The sequence below is a fragment of the Hippocampus zosterae genome, chromosome 19, assembly GCF_025434085.1.
Source record: "Hippocampus zosterae strain Florida chromosome 19, ASM2543408v3, whole genome shotgun sequence".
NCBI classification, from domain to species: domain Eukaryota; kingdom Metazoa; phylum Chordata; class Actinopteri; order Syngnathiformes; family Syngnathidae; genus Hippocampus; species Hippocampus zosterae.
Genome location: NC_067469.1, coordinates 5,557,937 through 5,579,886, shown reverse-complemented (window position 1 = coordinate 5,579,886; position 21,950 = coordinate 5,557,937). Strand labels below are relative to the sequence as shown.

The window sequence follows — 21,950 nt, the reverse complement described above, 5'->3', positions numbered from 1 at the left end:
TCTCACTCTTTTTTTTTGAGGAGGAGGTGAGGCTGCCTTCCCCCGAGCAATGCTCACTCCTCCCCGGCGTGGCGGATCTCCTGTTCTTCCTTCCTCCTTGAAGGGCATCGACGGGGCTGCCAAGGCTGGCCACATGTTAGCGGAAGCCAGGCGAACGTGTGCGGGACACCTGCATTAATCCGCTGCCATTTCTTACCTCCTTCCGAGACGGAGATGCTGGTCTTCTCCCTTTGACTGTGGGGCTGGATGTGTCCTCCGCAAGGTAAAAGGAAATCTCCCCGTAGATGTCAATCAACTCTTGTGATGGGGTAGGGGCGGTGTGTAATTGACGTGAGGTGTGTACTTGCATGCAGCACTCCTGCAAGGTCAGGAAAAAAAAAGTATTTTAGTTTTTCCCACATAGGTGATCAGTTGCGAACACTGGGCCATATTTCAGATATGTCTGCCGCGATGAGTGCTTTATTGCCTCTGGCCCCCCCGAGGATGCGCCGATAGCCGCTACTGATGAAGCTTCCCCTTTCTGTTGGGACCGTCAAGCGATTTGAAGCCGAGATGATATGCAAATGACACCTCAGTCACAAGGCGTGCTGGCGTCTAACCCGGGTGAAGCGAGTGTTAATGTTCACACCTGGCGAGGCATGTGCCAGGCTTCTAAAAACTGTCTGGAGAACGTTCATCCAAAATATAGAGAAGGGGCTTTGATGGGGTTCTAAAAACAAAATGATCCAAAGGGCTGGGCAGAGTTTAGTCAACTGCAGAGTGTGAGGAGGCCTTTTTGTGCGCGTCAAGAGCAGGTGGAGTTTGCAACGAAATTTTTAAAAAGGACTCACGTAGAGAAATGCAGTAAAAGAATCTGAGAAATGAATGAATGAAAGAAGTGAATCCGAATCTACTGGGATGCTAATTACTGACACCACATACTGTATATCATCTTTACTATGCAGGTGACCCTTTTACAACCTGCTCCACACTGTGGAGATGCTTTGTGATGAGCTGGTGTTTTGGTGAGCAACTTAATCCATACCGACTCAACAGTCAAAACCGGAAAGCTAAAACAAAGCAAAAATGACCACCACGGGGAACACAAGGTGGAAAAAAAATTTAAATGGATGCACGAGTAAATTTTAAAATGTAATGGGGACAGAAAAAAAGATTTTGGAGAAGACAAAATCATTAAAATGAGGACAAATTTATAAGCACTGGGATGCTAATCTTTCTTAAAAATCCCATCTCAAATCACCTTCCTATGCAGGCAACTCTGTTTATGTGGTTTGGTAGGTGGCGCTGTTTTGGTAAGCAACAGAGGTAATTAGTTATGAGTCATTTCCTTCCCTGGTAGAGGTGCTGTGTGGATGCATCCGGCCACTAATTGGGGCTTTGCATCTGTTAGGTCACTGTCTGAGGAAACACGGTAATCAACATGGCTCATCATATTTTTACATAAATTAAGCCTGGCGTCTCCTTGCCTCATGTCAAGTGTAAGTCATCGTGTGGTTTATTATTCCCAAGCGCCTGCGGGCATCATTTGAGTCCTCAGTGCGGGCCTACCATATGCCCCCCACCCCCCAGCGCTTCACGCTTCACATGCAGACAGGTAAATGCTAAATGCTAAATTGACTTTCACTTGTATAGCACCTTTCTACCTTCGAAACGCAAAACGCTTAACACCGATACCTCATTCACCCACTGATGACGCAGGATCAGCAGCAACTGTCAGCCACAAAACCTAAATCAAATTGAAAAATCTGTCAAGGGCTGTGAAGAGCTTCCGTGGCAATCTTACATACATTGACGCCTTGAGGTACAAGTGACCTACCTGCCTTATGCGTTTTTCCACATTGGAGCTGTCATTCTGATTTTTTTTTCCTTTGGAAAAACAAGCACACCACTATACTCACAGGCATATAACTCTTAGTACAAGTGCTATTCTTTGTAATTTGTGTCTCCGTGACTGTCCAGTTCTATACTGCCTCCAGATGGCAAAGGTTGGCACTTATTCATGAGGCATAAACAGTTTAATTCTTTGGATTCTGTTTCATTAGTTTTTATTAAGCACAATATTACAATATTCGATCTAGTTTGCCTGATTAAAAAACACTTCTCTCTACTTTAAGAAGAATGTTTTGTGCTCACTTTCAATTGAGCTCGTCCTCATTCCGCCGCAAAACGCAACAAAGTGGGTTGTCGCGGGGTTTTGTCTGCATGCAACGTGGGAAGGGATTGAACTTATTTTTCTTTCACTCCTATACATAAAATAGTCCGTGTAGCGCGCCGGCAAGGAATTAAAAGGACGGATGAGAACGCACATCTCATATTGATATTCCACAGTGCTTTCCAAGGTTTCTGTGAGAGAAAATCCCAGGTCATAAGCCCCCTCCCCGCACATCAGGGGTGCGATCGCACAAGAGCGGCGGCGGAATGCTGATGAGTATTTGAGCTGCATCTCCTGCCTGTTCTAGACAGCTAGACGTCGGAAAATATGAGGAAGGTTGCGTGTCGGTTTGCTCCTCACCATCCTATCCTGACTTTTGCTTCCCGCTCTGATGCCGCGCGAAGGAAAACACTTGCAAAATGGCAGGAGAGACTTGTAGATGCTGATGAACAGTACTTCTCTTGATTCAACAGGGTCATCTCAGTGCGATGCTCAACCCACACGGGTTGAGATCTTGACATCCAGTCCAAGCAGAGAAATTGCATTAGCCTCTGAAATTGCATTTGAGATGCCACCCCCCGCCTGAAAAACAGAGAGAAAAAAAAATCTATACCAAGAGTATTGTGTGGCATAGCAGCATATCATTGCAATCAAAGACGGATGGGTAAAGTAGCCGCACATTGTACTCGAGTCACTTTTGAATAAGATGACTCGAGTACCAGTAAAAAGTAGTCCAGTAAAAATAAGTAGGAGCAATGACTGAAAACTGAATCATGTACCTGATTTAGGATTTGTAATCAAAGCATGTATGTCATCTAGCCCAAAAATATAAAATGGTAATGTGCAATTTCATGCCCCACAATATCACTTTAACTGAGGTAACAACACAATAAATCTAAATAATAAAATAACCCAAATTATGGCCAATTCTGCCACGGGGAAAGTGTGTTAAATTAATTTTCTGTGTCTACACTCATGTAACAGCACGACAAGCTCACCAGGCAGATTCCTTTCTCTGTTGTTTTTACACAAAAAAAAAAAAAGTGTCACTTTGAAAAGTTTGCGTGTGTGAGGCCGCAGAGTGCGTGCAGTCTATTCCATTTCCTTGCACCCTGTGGTGTAATAATAAAGCTGATCTCATTTCGGAAGAAAAAAAAGTTTAAAATGAATTTTGCGGGTTTTTTTTTTTTTTAGGGGGGCTGGAATGGATTTGTTGCATTTACATTTATTTTAATGGGGAAAGACGACTTGAGATACACGTGGTCATGGAACGCATATTTCAAGGCATGGCTTTATTTATTCAGATATCCATCATTTGAATGCATTCTTTCTTGGCAAATGTGCCAACAGTTTAGACATTTCCACGGTAATGTATTATTTTTTGCTCAGTTGCTTTTGTGTTTCTTTCTTTGTGTATTTTTTTTTTGTAGGCTAATCCTGCCAAAGGCGTTCAAAACAATACCTGCAGGCTTGGCCAGCTAACAATCAGAAATTGATGCAGTGAGAGCATCAGGAGCATTAGTGTCAATGGCTGTCTCTCACCATTAGCAAGTAATAGCACCCTGACAATTTTCGGGGGCTTTAAAGCAGAACCTCATTTGTTATCCGTGACTAAATTGTCCGGGTGCTCTCTCTCTCTCTCTCTCCTTTGGGGATTCTTTGTTGTAAATGTCGTTAGGTGATCTTGAAAATGAGCCGCCCCCCTCCCCGCCGCCGACCCCTTCAACTCTCCTGATTGCATCTCACCTCCCCCTTCACGCTCCCCTCAGCGTGACGTTTTTTTTCTGTGTTGCCATGGCGTCGTCGCTGTCACCAAAGAGTTATCACGTTCAGAGGAGCCGCACGGCGCATACAGAAGCGCTAGTGAGGCAGACGTTGCGGCATCCACGGCGGGTCACTTTCATAAACTGCTTTTGCTGCAGCCATTTTCCAGCCACATCGCATATCTTGTTTCGTTTTGCTCAAGTGGGATACGCACGGAGACAAATGTGAGCATTTCCGAGTCAGCAAAGGCCGGATTATCAAATGTCTCAAAAGGATTATCCTGAGTGATCCCCCCCCTGTTGTGTTGGGGTACACACATATTGATAATTGCTCCAAATCTTAGCAATTTCTCTCCATTCCAATCAAAGTCATCTAAAAACAGATTATCGGATGTCTTTAAAAGATGATTAGATTATGATCAAATGTATTCAGTGAGGTATAAACGGAGCGATAAAAACAATCTAAAAGATTGAGTCAGAGTCATTCTTCCAGGGATGTGCGGTTGCGATTGGAAATATTGAACAGATTGTGTAGGCCTGGTTTTAGCTTCCTGTGGGCAATCTCATTTGCCTTGTTTGACCTTCCCATGATTCCCTGATTGGATGTGGGCTTGCCGAGGCTTTCTCGTATCATCGGAAAACATTTCCCCTGTGCAAAGCAGTCGCAAGGCGAGTCAAGCATCGATATCCTCCGCTACTGTACAGCGCAGCGATGCTGCAGTCGCCTGTTTCCATAGATTGGTGGGGCAGGGGGGGTGGGGGGTGCAATGTGTGGCGAGCTGCCTCTATTAAGCAGCGATCCACCCACCGGAGTGCACGTGTGGGCGAGCGCTGTCAGTCTGTTGTGTATGCCGGGGGGGCGCAAAAACAATCTGGGAGGTAGTAAAGCAACATGTGATTGACTGGGCAGGAGATGATGGTCAGTGTTCACTTTTGGCCCCCACCACTCCCCAAGCTTATCCAGAGAGAAATGAGCGCACCCAACGTGCAGGATAATGACTTCACGTTGGCGGTGTGACATTTCAAAGAGGAAGAGCGTGATTGATGAACACGTTGATTGATTATCTGCTTATTTGTTGGTATACCTGATGAGAGCAACCTGTTATGCAAATCCCAGCGGAGCGCCGGTAATTAAATGCAAATTAGTGGATACGGTGGTGGATATCGCTTGTCCTGTTTCGCCGGGGATTAGTGGTAACTATTCACGTCACGTTCAGCTAAGTTTTCCACAGGAAGGTGCAACGAGAGAGCGAGAGAGAGAGAGAGAGGGAGGAAGGCTCAACCTCTCCACAGTAAATCAATATCACGTCTTGAGCGCAATTTGAGCATGGAAGTTGCAGGTCGTTTCTGCCTCGTTGGACATCAACAGAAGTCCTGCCAGTCAGCCTCAGAGCAGTTCACAAGGTGGAACTGCGCCTCAGAGCCTCATCAGCATGAACGTATCCGTCTCGGATCTTCATGAAAAACAACATGCACACCTTTGGCTTCACATTAACGAGAACATATACGCCTCACATCCTCGTTAAAAACGGCACCCCGTATATCTCATCATTGTCAGTGTAGTCATTAGCGGTTGATTAACAAGTTCATAAGCACCTTAGATCCATCTCACCATAAACCTATACACATCCGGGCCTTATTCAAATGAATACACAGACCTCAAATCCTCCTTGAGGTGAACTTAAATAGTCATCTTCGATACCCCAGATTGTCATCAACATCTACTAGTTCAATACCTCCGAGTTAACCGGTGAGCGATGCCTCCACCCTGAGAATGATCTTCCCCTTGGATAGCTTGCTGACGTGGCCAATTTAGACTGCCTTGTCAGCTGTGAGTGCACACATGTTGTGGATAGAAGAGAAGGATAAAAAATCTCCAACACGACCGCTTGGACACGAGTGTCTGGCTGAGGTGGCTGCTTTGGAGTGCCTCGTTGTCACAGTGTGGAAAAGCCCTGCATCCATATCAAGTGGCATATATTCCAACCAGCGGAGTTTTAGCGTACGCATTTTTGTGGATACTTCACGTAGTCAGTCATGTGTAGATATTTTTCCAATGCTGTAGAAGTGCTTTTTGATTGACAGTTGGCAATTAAGCGGTCAGTAGTTTCAGCGCATTCGGCGAACATGCTCTGTTCTGAGGGCAGAGGGAACAGCTTGATTTTTCACGATCTCGAGGCCTCATTTTGTACACTTGAAAAATTCAGAAGACGTTTGCAGTATTTCCACTTTACAAGGATCTAAAGTAAAGGACTAGACGTTGTACTTTTACTTTTATGAGAGTCTACTTAGGGTCTCGACAATGGTTCTACTTAAGACAGAGTGCGGCTGTTGTGATCCAAAGACAAATAAATGAAAGGAGTGTAAAGCGTATTGCGATTTCTGGAAACACGAACTCAAAGACATTTCAAGCTTTCTCTTTTCGGCTCCATGACAGCATGTCTCAACATTCGCACGTCATGATTAATTCCGTGTGGGACTCTGCGAGGGTGTCTGCTCGCTGCATCTTGATCAGCAGTACTCATAAGATATGTCATACCCAGCAGGCTCACTGCGACAATATCATTTCTTCCTGATCATCATCTTCATGGCGCATTTCAAACCTGACCTCCTTCTGTCCCGCATTTTCCTCGCCTGTCAAAGCATAACCGTCGCCGCTGACCCCTCCCGAAACGTCACCGCGCTGTCTGATGGTTTCCTTCCTTCGCCGACTATCGAGGTTATTCGACACACGGTGGCTTCCGCAATCACGGCAGGATTCATTTGGAGGGGCTCCGTGCTGAGGCCAGACTTTTATCCACGCTGTCAGGACGCATTGCCGACAACGGAGGCATTACGAGTAAACCGCCCAGCCATAACCATAAACCTGACCTTTCTCATCTGTATCTAAAGGTTAGCCGGTAGATTTTTTTTTTTACTGCGGTTATGGGACTGGGGATCACTTGTTGTCAGCATTTGATTGGATTGGTTTTCACTTTGGCGGAATACAAGACAGAAAAATGACTCAAAATTCCAATTCTTGACAGTCGCTATAAGATTTCCACTTTACTCTCGATCTCCTGTGACAAGGCCGAGGGATTCATCAAATGGGTCTCTCGTTATCCTCCATCTCACAAGTGAGTTATAAATAAGAGTCGAGAGAAGAAAAAAAAAATCAATGGCAAGGCATAGCGCATCATTGCATAGCCACTGGGCCCAATGATCCCAATCCTTTTTGGCCACATGATCCTGGGGGATAAGCATCTAATTCTGATCAGGGCCTCGGATGGACACTTCAGACTTTCATCCCCGTGTACGCAAACATAAAAGCGGCGGCATTAGCGAATCAGAAAGGCGGCATTGGCGTTTCTCAAGTTGACTTTGAGACATAAGCCCCTTTCAAAATGCCTGTCAACGCAATCTCTTTTTCTGAATGAAATGCACTGGAGGCATGGATTGGAAGCAGTACCGCCGAGTAAAACGCTACAAAATAAAAATAACAGATTCTTAGGAATCAATGAATATAATTTAATGGAGCAAATATTAGAATGTTGCTCGTACATATTGACGACCATGCAACCAACTACTGGGTAGCATAAAGGTTTAAAAAAATGCCTTAAACGACTCCAAAAACACACACAACACAAAACAGTCACGCAGGCCTCTGAAGTCTGCAGGTGACTCATTAGTCCCACGTCTAATTTTCACGGCATTCATTGTTTGTTGACCCCCCCGCTTACAATTTGGACAGAGTGCTGAGCCAATGATTCTATTTACAACCTAGTTGTAAAGCGCTTTGGCCTCAAAAGCATCCCTCCCCGTCTTGAAGGGAGCGAATTCCCCCAGCAAGACAAATGAACGTTTAATAGCGATGACAGCGCTGCGCAGTCTCCGCTCGATAAACCATTTCCCTTCTATCTGCGTTTCTCTCTACCTTATCTTCGCAGGTGTAACCAGGTGAATGACAAGTCCAATGGAGGCCCTGCTGTTTTATCTGATGGTCCTCTGTGTGACTGTAAAGGCCCACAAGGTTCAAGTCTGCCCCAAGCGTTGCATTTGCCAAGTGCTCAACCCCAATTTGGCCACACTGTGCGATAAAAAGGGGCTGCTCTTCGTGCCCCCCAATATCGACCGGCACACGGTGGAAATGCGCCTGGGGGACAACTTTGTCACCAGCATCAAGCGCAAGGACTTTGCCAACATGACCAAGCTGGTGGACCTGACGCTTTCCCGCAATACCATCGGGACCATCGTGCCGCATGCCTTTAAGGACCTGGAGAACCTGCGGGCGCTCCACTTGGACAGCAACCGCTTGACGCGCATCACCAACGACACCTTCAGCGGCATGTCGAAGCTGCACCACCTCATCCTGAACAACAACCAGCTCACGCACGTTCAGATCGGCGCCTTCAATGACCTGACGGCCCTGGAGGAACTGGACCTGTCCTACAACAACCTGGAGAGCGTGCCCTGGGTGGCCATTCAGAGAATGTCCAGCCTCCACACCCTCAACCTGGACCACAACATGCTCAGCTACATCCCAGAGGGTACCTTCTCGGGTCTACAGAAGCTTAAGAGGCTGGACGTGACCTCCAACAAGCTCCAGAAGCTGCCCCCGGACCCCATTTTCCAGAGGTGAGTGAATGCCATAAGTCTCAAGTCTTATGACAATGTATTATTATTATTATTATTATATATCAAACACAAGTCATGAATACAAAGCCAAATCCGGTCAAGTCTTGCACAGGTTTTATCCAAGAAAGTCCCAAGTCCTAAAAGCATCTTAAGTATTAAACTTGAGTCCAGTCATGTAACTGAAGTCCCTCATCTCTTCGGTTTTTCAAAGAGCTGGGGTCCTAGCCACTTCGGGAATCATGGGGCCCACTTTGTTCGCATTGAGCTTTGGCGGGAATCCGCTGCGGTGCAATTGCGAGCTGCTCTGGCTGCGGAGGTTGCGGCGCGAGGACGACCTGGAGACCTGCGCCTCGCCTCAACACCTCGCCGGACGCTATTTCTGGACTGTGTCGGAAGAGGAGTTCCTGTGCGAGCCTCCTCTCATCACTAGACACTCTCAGGTGTGGACCCCCCGCCTCCCAAAAAAAAAAACCCTCTCAATTATTTCGCTTTGGCCTCACATTTGGCTGGCAGACTTTTACAACTAGTAAGCTATCTGCAGATTGTGATACATACGCCATTAGAGCAATGAGGTCTAGAAAAAAATAAAACGATCCAATCGAGACAGCGTGGCGCAAATGACAGCCGTATCTCACCTCTTTTAAATCACTGAATGTTTTTATCGTTCACGCATGTTTGCCGCTGTATCGACAGCCTCGCCGCTGCGATAATTCAACGTGGCAACTATGATCAATAGTCGATTACATTCACAGGGAGCAGAGCTGTAAAAGCCCGAACCTGGTCAATATATCAGTCCGGTGTTGTTGTTGTTGTTGTTGCAGGAGCTGCGGGCCCTGGAGGGTCAGAGCGTGACACTACGTTGTAAGGCTCGGGGGGACCCGGACCCCATCATCCACTGGATAGCCCCTGACGGACGCCTAATGTCAAACTCTTCCAGAGCCTCCGTGCACAGCGATGGCACGCTAGATATCCACATCAGCACCGTCAAGGACTCAGGTTGGTTTGGAGTATCCACCAGGTTAGATCATTAAGTTACAAGTAAGTTAAGTTAAAATATTTTGAGTTGGATGACAAAAAGAACATTTGTTTTCCGGACTAAATGTAAAAGCCCAGCTTGCCACAGATTACCTACCTTATAGCTTCCCTTGATATCATTCCAGACAAGAATAGTACACCTGTTGGGGGAAAAAAAAGACATCTTAATTGTTCATGTTGTAAAATTTCAAGATTTTGATGGATTTTTTATTTTTTTAATTCCCTTCCAAATCACGTCATAGGCTTGCTACGTTTTGGTTCCTTCCCAGCTTGTTGATAAGAATAATATACTCATGTACACGTGGAACCTTGGTTGTTTATGTGGTAAAACCGCTTAAAGGGTGTTTAAGCGGCATTCAATATTTGGAATTGGACGATAAAACAAATGTTTCTTCCATTTGGAGTACCGCCACAGGTAGGCTACCGTTCTGTCTCTTTGTTAGTGCGGCAAAGAATAGTTAACATGTAAATACACCCGGGAAACTCAGCAACACATCATATCTTTGTCGATTTAAAACAAATTTGAACAACCTGTGGATATTTGGGGATATTTCCAGCTGGATGAGAAAAAGTAACTGGCAAAAGAGTTCGTCAACCTACCTGTGAAAGTCACACGCTGTGCCTTCTTTTGTTTATTCAGTCGGGAAAAAAAGTGTAACCATGCATTAAAGAAGACAGACTAAAAATATTTATGGACTTGCTCCTCAGTGTTCTTACATTTAGCGTTTGAGATGTAGCACCATTAAATAGTCCGTTTAACAAGTGCTGCACGGCTTTTTATTACCTTTGTAATGCTCAACCTTTTTTTGTGTTTGTGCTAAATGAAGCTTACTGTAAATAGGTTTAAATGTAGGCGTAATTGACTTAAACGGTGTTGTTTTAAATACACGCCTATCCTTGGATTTGTTTCAGTGGCGGGAAAACGTGGGTGCTCATTTTCAAAATGGACAGACAGGCCGGGTCATTTGTGTATGGGAAGCGGGGTTAAATGTGGATGTAAGAAAATTGATTATTCTAATCATAATGAGTAATAGTGTTTTTTTTAAATATTAACCAGCAATTGTATTTGTTAAAAAAATGTTAAATGTTAAACCTACAATTTTTTTATAGTAGAACAATTAATCTTAACTTGAAACGTTACTTGAAAGATTTCTTACCAACAAAATAAATGCAGCCAGAATAATTATTATTTAATTATAATGTCCATTATATTACGTGAATTTTAAATCATGTATAGCATATGCAATTTTTAAATATTTTACAATATCTAATTATCCAGTTATCAATAAATACAATTAATCAACAATAGATACATTTATGTCATTTTTTGCAAATTAACATTTTTAAAAAACTTGATTGTGAGGGGAAAAAAAAGCAACAAAAAACAAAACAAACAAGTGCACTCATCAAATGATATGATCTATGTCTAGGTTCTTTCACCTGCGTGGCCTCCAACCCGGCCGGTGAAGCCCAGCAGAAGGTCGACCTGGTCATCGCTAAGCTGCCTCACATCACCAACAACACAGCCGTCGAGCAAGAGCCTGACCCGGGGTCTTCGGACATCGCCACTGTGACTAAGACGGGGGCGGAGGGTCTGGGCGGCGGCGTGCCCCTCGGGAACACCAAGACGGGCCTGGAGAAGAAGGTGGTCATAGCCGAGGCCACGTCAACCTCGGCTGTGGTCCACTTCAATTTCCAAAGGAACATTCCGGGCATCCGTATGTTCCAGATCCAGTACAACGGGACCTACGATGACTCGCTCGTGTACAGGTGAGGATTAAGAGTAGACATTTCAAAACCAGGGTCAACACGGCGGTCTAGTAGTGAGCATCTCTGCTGCTGTAGTGGTACACTTCCTTGAAAGAAAGAATTTCTATGATAGAAAATCTGAATGAGAAAAAAAGTAGACCAGAAAATGACAGAAATATTAAATGAAAATAAAAAAAAAATATTCCTTTTTAGGAACATTGCAATAAAATCAGAAAACCTGAATCTGAACTGAATTTTAGTTTTCAAGAATATTGTAAAATTACAAACTTGCAAAATATAAGATGACCTCAACCACATGATCAAGCGTGTCACACCGCTTGTTTTACCAACTCAGGACACCGAAATTCCTCAGGGAATTCGTCGCCCCGCACCCCCCCCCCCCCCCCGGCAGGACTGGACTGTCTTTGTGATTATTTGCGGTGTCCATTAATCCAATCCAATCAGGAGTCCTAATGCACCGCATCCTACTTCTCCTTCAACTCCGAATCCCCTTTTGCCGGAGTGTACCATTTACCGCCGTGATAATGCTTAATCAACAAAATCAAAAATAACAAATGTCAGCACTAAGCTGAAGATGAAAGCACCGTCAGCCCGGCCGGCGTTTGGCGCAAAAAAAAAAAAGCATCCCATGCGTCTTTCATCTAGTTTATTCTCTACTTAGATGCTCATCATTACAAGGACATGATGGGATGGACTGGGACAAAAACGATGCAGTCAAAATCGTGTTGAGCTGCAATGCAGGAAAAAGATAGCATGGCGTACTGAACGTTTCATCACAAAAGACGCCGCCTAGAATGAATCAAACGTCACCAACGATGAAAGGCGGGCATGTCTCGGATGGCTGGATGTCAGCATCCCAACAATCAACTGCATAATCTGATGAAGCACTAATCCAGGGGTCGGCAAATTTGATTGGCGTTTAATTTTGAAACAGGACAGATGGGAGAGGTCATTACCAGATGAGTAAATATTAGCAAAATAACCCGTTGAGATGTACAGAATGCTGAATTTATGTATGATAATTTCTCAATTTATATAAACACATTCACACACGCGAATAAGATAAAGGATACTGTAAATGTATGTTGGCCGCATGCCGTACCGTGTCCCGTCCGCATCTTCCCAGAATGATCCCGCCCACCAGCGAAAGCATCCTGGTCAACAACCTGGCGGCGGGGACGCAATATGACCTCTGCGTGCTGGCCATCTACGACGACCAGGTCACTTCACTGACCGCCACACGGGTCATCGGCTGCATCCACTTCACCACCGATCCGCAGTACCTGAGGTGCCATTTCATGCAGTCCCAGTTCCTGGGTGGGACCATCGTGGTCATCATTGGAGGGATTATCGTGGCCTCGGTGCTGGCGTTTATCGTCTTCCTCATTGTCCGCTACAGAGTGTGCAATCAGGGAGACGCAGATAAGGTTAGTCTAGCGCAGTAGCGGGCAATGTATTTTGTACCGAGGCCTTTCAGTGGGAACATAATCCATCTTTCAGTAGGGCCACTGCCACAATAGAAACAGTAAATGCTTTAAAAATAAATGTTAGTTTAAATTTAATGTCAATCTAAGCATTAAAAAAAACTTGACAATGAGAGTTTGTGTATATAAAACAAGCACGTAGCTGAGTCTTTCAGTTCCTACCTTCATGCTAAGGCTAATTAACATCTATGTGGCGGTGCCATTTCTCTAAAAGCAACAGAGTGAACATAAAGCCATGTACAAAGACATTGAACCCTTTTTCCAACAGACTCTGGAGATGGGCGACATTCGTTCCCTGAGCAGCGATGGGCAACTTCAAGGCTGTGGACTCCCCAAGTCTCTGTCCAAGCAGGTCCTACATCCTGAGAAGAACGACAAGGACTGCCTTCGAGTCGCCCTCCCGCCCCTGGAGCCGGCCAAGCAGCGAGTGCCCGTCGCAATCACCGCCGCCAACTCCGGCACCGGCAAACCCTCACTGCCCGACTGCACTGTGTCGACCTCGGCCGCCAGCCATAGTTGGCACCCGGCCTCCCCAACGGTGAGGCGCCCGATGGCCCCGTCAAAACCGTCCGACGTCCGGCGAGCCGAGATGCAAGAGAACGTCGAACTCAACAACGTCAACCGCAATAACTCCTCAGCGGCGAAGGTGCCACTTGTGGTATCCCGTGCCCAAGCTCCCAAATGGACTGCAGCTCCCAGCAGGGTGCCGCGTGCACGCCAGGCCCCTCGGCAGTACATGACCGTGCCCGCGGGGGCCGTCAGATTCAACCGCAGACACTCCCTCAACGCGGATTCGTGCCGGGAGCGCTTATACGTGGGCTACACCAAAACGGGCACCAGCCTGCGCTCCAAGCGAAGCCTGTCCATGAGTGGCGAGCTACCGCAGATGCTCAACACCGCAAACATTCAACGGGCCCGCGACAAGCTGTCCCGCTCCGAGTGGCTCCTGGAGAGCACCTTATGATTCGGAGTTTACCGACGGATTTTTCCTGAATTGGATTTGTGACCTGCTTGAAGGAGAACAGCCTTGCCCTGTCGTTGGCGTTAGCGTCCGGCCGTTTGGAGGAGAGGGAGGGTCGTGGCCTTGAAGGACCTCCACGCAAATCAAATGGAAATATGAGCGGGCGTACGGACCCGCCTTTGGTTTATACGCTGTAACCAATCGATGTTTTCTTCACAAGTGGACCATGAGAAGCACAACATGTATAGTATAAAACAAGCTCCTGTACAAAGGTTTTCTTTCCAAGGCGTATATCTCAAGGCAGCGCTGGAAAGCTGTTTGAAAGGACATCAAATAAATGCTCAAATGGCTTCTATAAAGCTGTCTGAGAATTTATTCCATCTCCTTCATACCAATCTTGAGGTACATGAAAGTACGGTCTTCGTCCTCTTACAAAGACAATTCACTAGGATGCACTTGCAGAACAACTGTGTCTTATTGGATGTTTTTCCACCACTAGTGCCACTTTTGGAATTCTCGAAAGCAATTAAATGTTTTGGGGTAAACTACTGCTCCGCAGCAGTAGCACTACTGGGCCCAACTTGTAGGCATGTGTCATGCACACATTACTAGTAGGAGGCAGTTGTTCTACTAATGTGCTGATTTGTCTTACTCGAGCGTACTAATACATGGACCTGAAGATAGAGAGCAAGGATACAGAATAAATTCCCATACGGCTTTCCATTTGGCGACTACTTATCATCATTCCGAATGCGGTAACCCAGACACTGCACGATAAAGACAGACGAGGACTCGCCTCTGAATAACCTTTTTTTTTTCCCTGTGTGTGGAGATAATGAATGTGCTTTTACATGCCAGACGGAGCACAATGCAGCTTTTCTGGGAGGGGGGGGGGGGGGTGGCATAAGTTGACTCAGCCTGATACTGCCCTCTGGTTAGAATTGATCGGATCACTTTTATCACATAAGTACGTCAAGACCCGCCGGGTATGGTTACGTTACGCGGGGATGAGATTCAGACAAATGAAGACATTTCCATGCTGCCCCCGGTCTCTTAACGTATTATCGCGCTGATGTAAATTTACTTGTAAGAGGAATGAGCACAATTTGGTACTGGGAGGGGGTGTCGGCTCTTGATTTTGCCGTTCTTTTTGTTTGATGTTTAACAATATAAATAAAGCAGTGATACAAGGGAAATTTCACTTGAGATGTCCAATATTGCAGTATGTCTGTGTTGCTATTAAAAAAAAAAAGTTACAAATTGCTTTCCTGTAGCAGTTTTCCGCTGTCAATGTCAATCCGGCTCAGGTTTGGACAGCGGGGGGGTGTTGGCAGGACGGCTGCATCTGTTATGTAAGTAGCGCGACATCATGTCAGCGTGCCAACAATTCACTTCATGCTAATGACGTGACTCAGTGCTTTGTGATGACATGCGTTGTGAGAAAAAAAAAAACGTGGCAAGACGTGACCATTGGAAAAGAATTACAGTTGGAGACTCTTCCCACCAAGCGATTGAGCACCGCACCTACGCCAATGTGGTGCGATGGAAAAACTGCCACCCTGTATCGGGTTTCGAGGTTATCGGGTTTATCGGGTTATACTACCGGTACTTTTTTTTTTTGGGTGTGAACCCAAATAATAAATACAGAGGAACCTCGGTTTTCATTCATCCGTTCAAGAAAATCGAACTGAAACTGTCTTTCTCATGGGGAATAATGTCAATGATGTGGCTTTTACATCTGTGACATTGCAACACAGGTCACCGAAATGTAGTTGTTGAGAGGTCCTTTGTGTTAAAACAGGTTTGGATTAGGTTTTAGTTTCGGGTTAGACTGGTTTACTCTTCCAAAGTTGACTGTATCACGAACTGTAGCTAAGCATATCTGTGCGGGGCTTATCTAACATTGATCCGAGACGGCAGCCGCGACACAACATGAACGTGAGCTCATCTCTTGTATATTTTGGTCGCCGGATGCTTTCTGATTGATTCTTACATGTGCTCTGCCTCTCACAGCAGGGAGTCTTGGGGGGCGGGGGGGGGATATAATAAATACAGTCGTTACGGGTGCGCGGGCTCGGGCTGCCTCGCATGTACGACAAAGCATCACACTTTTATCCGCGCCAGCTGGTTGCTACCATGTTTATTCAGCATCAGGAGCTCATTAGGGCTGATTAAAATGCTAAGGAGCCTGGCCGGAGCCTCGGTTCATTCTTTGCTGATAGAAAGCCAGAGGTGCCGTTAAATAATACATGCAGGGGGGATGAGCGAGGAAAAGATGGAGGGTTTTGCGAAACAAATACAGCGCGGGTGAAGGGAAGGAGGAGGACGAGGAGGGGAGCTTGGAAAAAGAGGCCACCGGGGAATGAGACGGAATGTGAAATAGGAGGAGGAGCATCTTTTCGCATCCTTCTTTTGCAGCCTCAGGCTTCTCAGCATCAGGACAGCCGCCCCAAATGAAGGACTGAAGGAGGGGGGGGTGACCTTATTTAAGTAACAGATTTTGGACGGAAGGCTAGCAAAGAACAGACTGAATGAAAGGGTCTCTGGCAAATGCTGGCCTTAATTGTGCCCACGTGATTTTTTTTAATGACATATCGGCCTGATCATCAATTGATGAGTGAAATCAATATACAAATATTTACTAATTTTATGTCTTCTTTAAATAATAAAAGAACCACATTATTGAATGAGATGAATGAATAATCGGAACGCGAGAACCTAATAAATTAATACGTGTGCTTTGGACTCAGGAGTGGTGCGGCCGCCGCAGGTTGTTGCCGTGGTGACCACTGAAATGCAATTCCTACAGCTAAGTTTGTGTGCGAGGAAAAACAATGCAATGAGGCCCAACAGAGCTGGCTAAGCAGTAGCCGGCCTTCGCGACCGCACTATAAAGTGACCATTGCCATGACAACAGCCTAAAGTGGAAGACCACTGATGCTGTGTTTCAAAGGCTGGACTCACCCCATTTTAGGATCGTAAGATTCATCGTGTTTTTAGACCTAGGTTAGGGAGTTTGGGGTAAGGTTTAAAGTCTCCTAAAAGTGACAATAACCATCACATCATTTTTGGTCTTTCCACATATTTTCAGCATCTCAGCATTTAAACATTTATAATGTGTTTTGAAACAAATATCTAAATCTGAATACGATTTACGGGACTTTAATGGTAGCGTTAGGAGGTTTAGAACAAGGTTGGCATTATGGTATTTCTAGTGTTTCCGCACCCAACACCCTCATTCCCGACTTTCCAATTTGAATCAGACAGTACGTTCCCACCGCCGCTGTTCCACCATTCATTCATTCATTCATTCATCTTCCGAGCCGCTTGATCCTCACTAGGGTCGCGGGGGGTGCTGGAGCCTATCCCAGCTGTCTTCGGGCAGTAGGCGGGGGACACCCTGAATCGGTTGCCAGCCAATCGCAGGGCACACAGAAACGAACAACCATCCACGCTCACACTCACACCCAGGGACAATTTAGAGCATTCAATCAGCCTGCCACGCATGTTTTTGGAATGTGGGAGGAAACCGGAGCACCCGGAGAAAACCCACGCAGACCCGGGGAGAACATGCAAACTCCACACAGGGAGGCCGGAGCTGGAATCGAACCCGGTACCTCTGCACTGTGAAGCCGACGTCCTAACCACTGGACTACCGGGCCGCCCGCTGTTCCACCAATTAAATTCAATTCCTGCCGACATAGACGTGTCATTTTCTTTGTGCCACTTTTAAGTGAATGGCACAAGTCTCTTGATGGGGCCACACGAGCCGCCACCACGATCGCAGACAGAGCTGATGGCTCCAATCGGCGCCAGCGTCTTTATTTTTAAACACATCGGCGGAGCTATTAGAACAAACCGGAGAGGTGATTTGAATCCTCCATGTAATAGAAATACTTAATTCGAAAGCGCCTTTTAGCACTGTTGGCTGGCTGCCTTTTCATTATCTTCCTGCAGCAGGCGCTCTTATTAAGGTTTCCCCATTCCTGGGAGAATGCAACCAAGAGCACCTGGGGGACACCAAAACAACGCCCCCCACTCCGTCTCCTCACCAAGGTGGAGGTGACGGTGCAAAAAAAAAATATGCATGGCCAATTATGATGGAGTATCCATTATTGAGAAGAGTAAATGGGTCCACGATGAACATCCTCGCTCATTAATAGTGAATGTGACTCCTGTTTCTGGGAAAACAGCCGTCTGGGCTGCGAGAGAAACGGGAGAGGAAATTGAAATGGTCAATTCACAAGACGACTGTCTTGTTTACTCAGCAACGACTCAATTGGTTCATCGACATTACAGGAACTGAACCAAGCGTCCTGGCGATTTTTCAATCAAGTAGTTTTTGAGTATATAGTCCAAATTACATTGCATTATGACAAAAATAATGCTGTTTTATTTATTAATATATGACTTTGTTGCCTTGTTAAACTTTTAAAGTTTATCTTCATCTTTTAAATCATATTTAGTAATTATGTTAATTTGGCACTAGGATTATGAGCGACCGCTTGGAAAAATTGCTTGAGTTGGAGAATCCTTGTAATAAATGACGGAAAGTTGCCAAGGGGGTCATGATTCACTTCCAAATGCTAAATCACAGCATAGCGAGGAAGTAGCAATCGACAGACCCGCCGGGGGGTATACCGTCATCCGGATCATATAGGATTACCAATCCAGTCTGTTTTTTTTTTTGCGTGATAATCTTACTTATTGCCGCCGTTGATCTCATCTAAGTATGCTTGTCGAATGTCACGCTTAACGCGGCTGTCACACTAATTGGGGCGTGAGAGGCTAACATGCCAACACGCATGGGAAGCAGCCCTTACTGCTACCGCTTGATCAGCCCTCATCTCGTATAGGCTTGGGAGTGAACGGGAAGATGAATGAAAATTACTTTCAAACGTGGCACAAATTCTGTCTTTGGAGCGGACGTTCTGACAAGAACCAGGCGACACAAACAAAATGAGCACATTCACACAGGAGCTGCAGATGGCTACAGCTCACGCCTAGAAAATCACAAGCAGACTCAAATGCCACACCCAACCAGACCCCGCCTCTTAAAGGCACATACACGACAATACATATGGAATTTTCCATCCAATGTGTTTTCCACAAATAACGGTGGAAATGTGGGAATAAAGCCCACCTCCCCAAAAAATTATGCATATTTCCAAAACGTTGACAACAGAGAGAAAAAAAAATCCATTCTACAAACAGCTATTATGTGAATGTGCGGGTGCCAAACCATGAGTTTGGAGGGGTGCACCGTACTCTAAGTTAATCAAAATTAAGTAATTAAGAGGCTAATTTAAACAAAATTATTAGGAAACTATTTGTCAATTCAATACCAAAAAAAAAAACCAGACAAGTCCTAGAAAACAATTCAATTCAAAACTATCTCATAACGAAAAAATTATACAAAAAGTTAAGTAGTACGCTCTGCAGCTCTGTCAAACGTGCGTAAAAAAAATATCAGTTGTGACTCGTGATTTTTGTGAATGGCGAGTCACGTCCTTTAGATCATATGGCGGCCGTATTTGCACTTCGAATATGGACTAAATTGTAAAACTCGGCTGGAGGAGAATTTGAAATGTAACAGCTCACCTTCTCATCCGCGTAAAGGTCAACGCAGGATTGATGGCTTTGGCCTGGATGGGAGAGATAGGAAAACAGAAGTCGATGCGCGGTATATATTGATGGACAGTGGGATAAACTCGTCTCAATAAAGCCATCATCCTCATCATATATCATCATCTAATCACTGGAATGCACATAGTTACACAATAGGGGTTGTGTTCAGAAAAAAAAAAAACTTTTTGGTAGGCCTACATAATCTAATGACGTATCATGTACAACAAATTATGTTTCTGCAATCAGCTTAGACAAGAACGAGATAGCAAATGGTGATGGATGGCTTTTGGTGTGCAAGGCTTAATTGTCAAAACCCCTCCAGGATTTACACAGTGCTAACTGTAATCACCCGAGTAAATAGACACTATTGTTCACACAGGAAGACGAAACTGAACCAACCCATTTGCATTCTGTTGCTATCCAAACAGCCTTTCCCGTTTTTGAATTACCGGTACATGATGTCTTCTATTGCAAAGTAATTAAAAATAGGACATTTTTCAACCAACTTTCACTTTGGAAGCCGGTTAGCTGGTGAGAGAGCAAGTCAGACTTGGTGGGACATATTCGTGAATCTTTACGCAGATATATATTCACGGCTCTAACACGTTGGGATGTGTGGGCATCAGAAAGAAGCTAGACAGAATTGTATGTGATTGACAGGTGACAGTTGAGCAGGGTGTGATTCCAGCGCGCTGAGTGGAAACGGCAGAGTGCTTGAGAACGGACGGCAACAGCAGCCTGATTTTTCACGATTTCACTCTTTGTAGGACGTTATCAGACGCGCATGTGTGTGTGTGTCTGGTGACAGAGACAGTTCAGTCGTCGCATGACCTAATTAGCGATTTGGGGATGGTTATTATTGTCAAAACAAGACAGTGTCAAAGCTCCACAGCGCGAGTGGTCACACTGTGGGATTACAAATCACCAGAGCTCATTCCGAGACTTTAATTATGGCACGGCGAAACAAATCGAGAGGCAGGGACGAGATGCCGACTACAAATGAGCACAAACAAGACAGAAAGGAAGGGAAGTGTGTCAGAGACGACGGCGGATGCATTACAAGTTGTGTGACAGAGGGAGGGAAAAAAAACATCGGCCTTTAAATTTCAACTACTCAGAGGCAGCAATCAGATGTGTAACAAGCGACAGCGTATGCCCGCAGAACCTGTCTATGGTGAGCACACACACACACATGCACCCACACGCACTGTCTTGCCTGTTACCTTGGCAACATGTTTCTGCATGGAAATAACATCCCTGGCTGTGCTACCCACCGCAAAAAGTTTTTTGTTTCCAATTTAAAAAAATATTTTGAATAAGGTTCAGAGGTTGTGAGAATTGACCTGAGACAGAGAGTAGTGAAGCGCACATCTTACCGAGTTAGGCCCTTCAGACACATGAAGAAAGACACTTCATTAGGTACACCGCTATCAATGCTTAAATCACAGGCGTCAAACTCCGGTCCTTGAGGGCTGCTATCCTGCAAATATATATACAGTATATATTTTATATATATATATATATATATACATATTGTATGTGGTTTTGTTTTGTTTTTTAGCAAAACATACTATAAAACTGAAAATGAAAAAAAAGTGATTTAACTCAATTTCGTCTTGTTACGATCCGGGGTAAAATAAATATTTTTAAAAGGATATGACCAGTGTGGTCACCCCTATTCCTAAAGTTTGATCCCTCTCATTTTGAATCACATTAGTATAACGAGGGGAAATCATTTATCAAACTGCTGCCACTTTACGCACCCTCTCTGCAATGTTTAATGAAATCCAACACAAGCGCTGTAGTAGAAAATCCCGCCTTCACATGCGAGGGTGCTCTGCTTCCTTGTTTCTGGGAGACAGACTAATGAAAAGAAAGAAAATCCTGCGCTTGCTCGGCGGCTGTGACGGCTCCCGAAAACTAAATACAGCGCAGGTAAACACATAGCAACGGGATTAAAGACGGGGGTGGGGGGGAGGACGAGCTGTAATGAAATAAGCGTGTGAAAGAGAGCAGCTGCTGGAGCCTTGACAGACTGCAGCTGCATTACAAGTAGAACATTTACTTTGCCCTTGTCACGCCAATAAAACAACAATTCTGCTTCATTGAAATATCTTAATACTTCAGGTACAGTGGAAATGACGGGCTGAGCAATAATGGCTTTTAAATCAAATTTCCTTTTTATTTGTTGTACTCTAAAACATTTCACTTTCTAAACACTTAGATTAATGATCAAATAATGTAAACATTTTTTGAGTCACATTCCATGATTCAATTCTTCCGGCAGTAAATGCAGACAAAACTGCGAAACTGCTTAAAACTACCAAACATTAAATGAGTTTTAGAATATTAACTCTTTAATTGCCAGTATTGTTTTTTGTTTATGTACTGAATGCCTATTCCAAAAATGCCACAAAGAGTGAATTGTCCAAAATTAGTACAGTGGTCAATTAGTCTTGGATATGTCACAGATTAGCAACACGATCAATTAAGTGCATTAGCATTTTTATATGGTCCTTCTCGAGACTTTTGTGGCCAAAAAA

At 45.0% G+C, this 21,950-nt stretch overlaps 1 protein-coding gene and 1 long non-coding RNA gene across 2 annotated transcripts; one reads left to right on the top strand and one right to left on the bottom strand.

Moving 5' to 3' along the window:
* Positions 1-113: 113 nt before the first annotated feature.
* Positions 114-14,773, top strand: lrfn5b (leucine rich repeat and fibronectin type III domain containing 5b). Its single transcript, XM_052053129.1, has 7 exons — positions 114-262; positions 7,842-8,529; positions 8,741-8,969; positions 9,351-9,525; positions 10,995-11,334; positions 12,461-12,761; positions 13,087-14,773. The coding sequence occupies exons 2-7, from the start codon at positions 7,856-7,858 to the stop codon at positions 13,780-13,782; spliced, it is 2,415 nt and encodes an 804-aa protein (XP_051909089.1). The 5' UTR covers positions 114-262; positions 7,842-7,855; the 3' UTR covers positions 13,783-14,773.
* LOC127592432 (uncharacterized) lies at positions 2,512-11,149 on the bottom strand. Its single transcript, XR_007960126.1, has 3 exons — positions 11,005-11,149; positions 9,307-9,704; positions 2,512-2,734 (listed from the first exon to the last, which is right to left on the bottom strand). It is a non-coding gene; the product is annotated as an uncharacterized LOC127592432 (long non-coding RNA).
* Positions 14,774-21,950: the final 7,177 nt, after the last annotated feature.

Bases quoted from the DNA above. Each gene is read 5' to 3' on its own strand.
- lrfn5b (XM_052053129.1), top strand. From the start codon at position 7,856: ATGACAAGTCCAATGGAGGCCCTGCTGTTTTATCTGATGGTCCTCTGT. The intron at 11,335-12,460 runs GTGAGGATTAAG...GCATCTTCCCAG, and splicing joins GATGACTCGCTCGTGTACAG to AATGATCCCGCCCACCAGCG. The intron at 12,762-13,086 runs GTTAGTCTAGCG...TTTTTCCAACAG, and splicing joins ATCAGGGAGACGCAGATAAG to ACTCTGGAGATGGGCGACAT.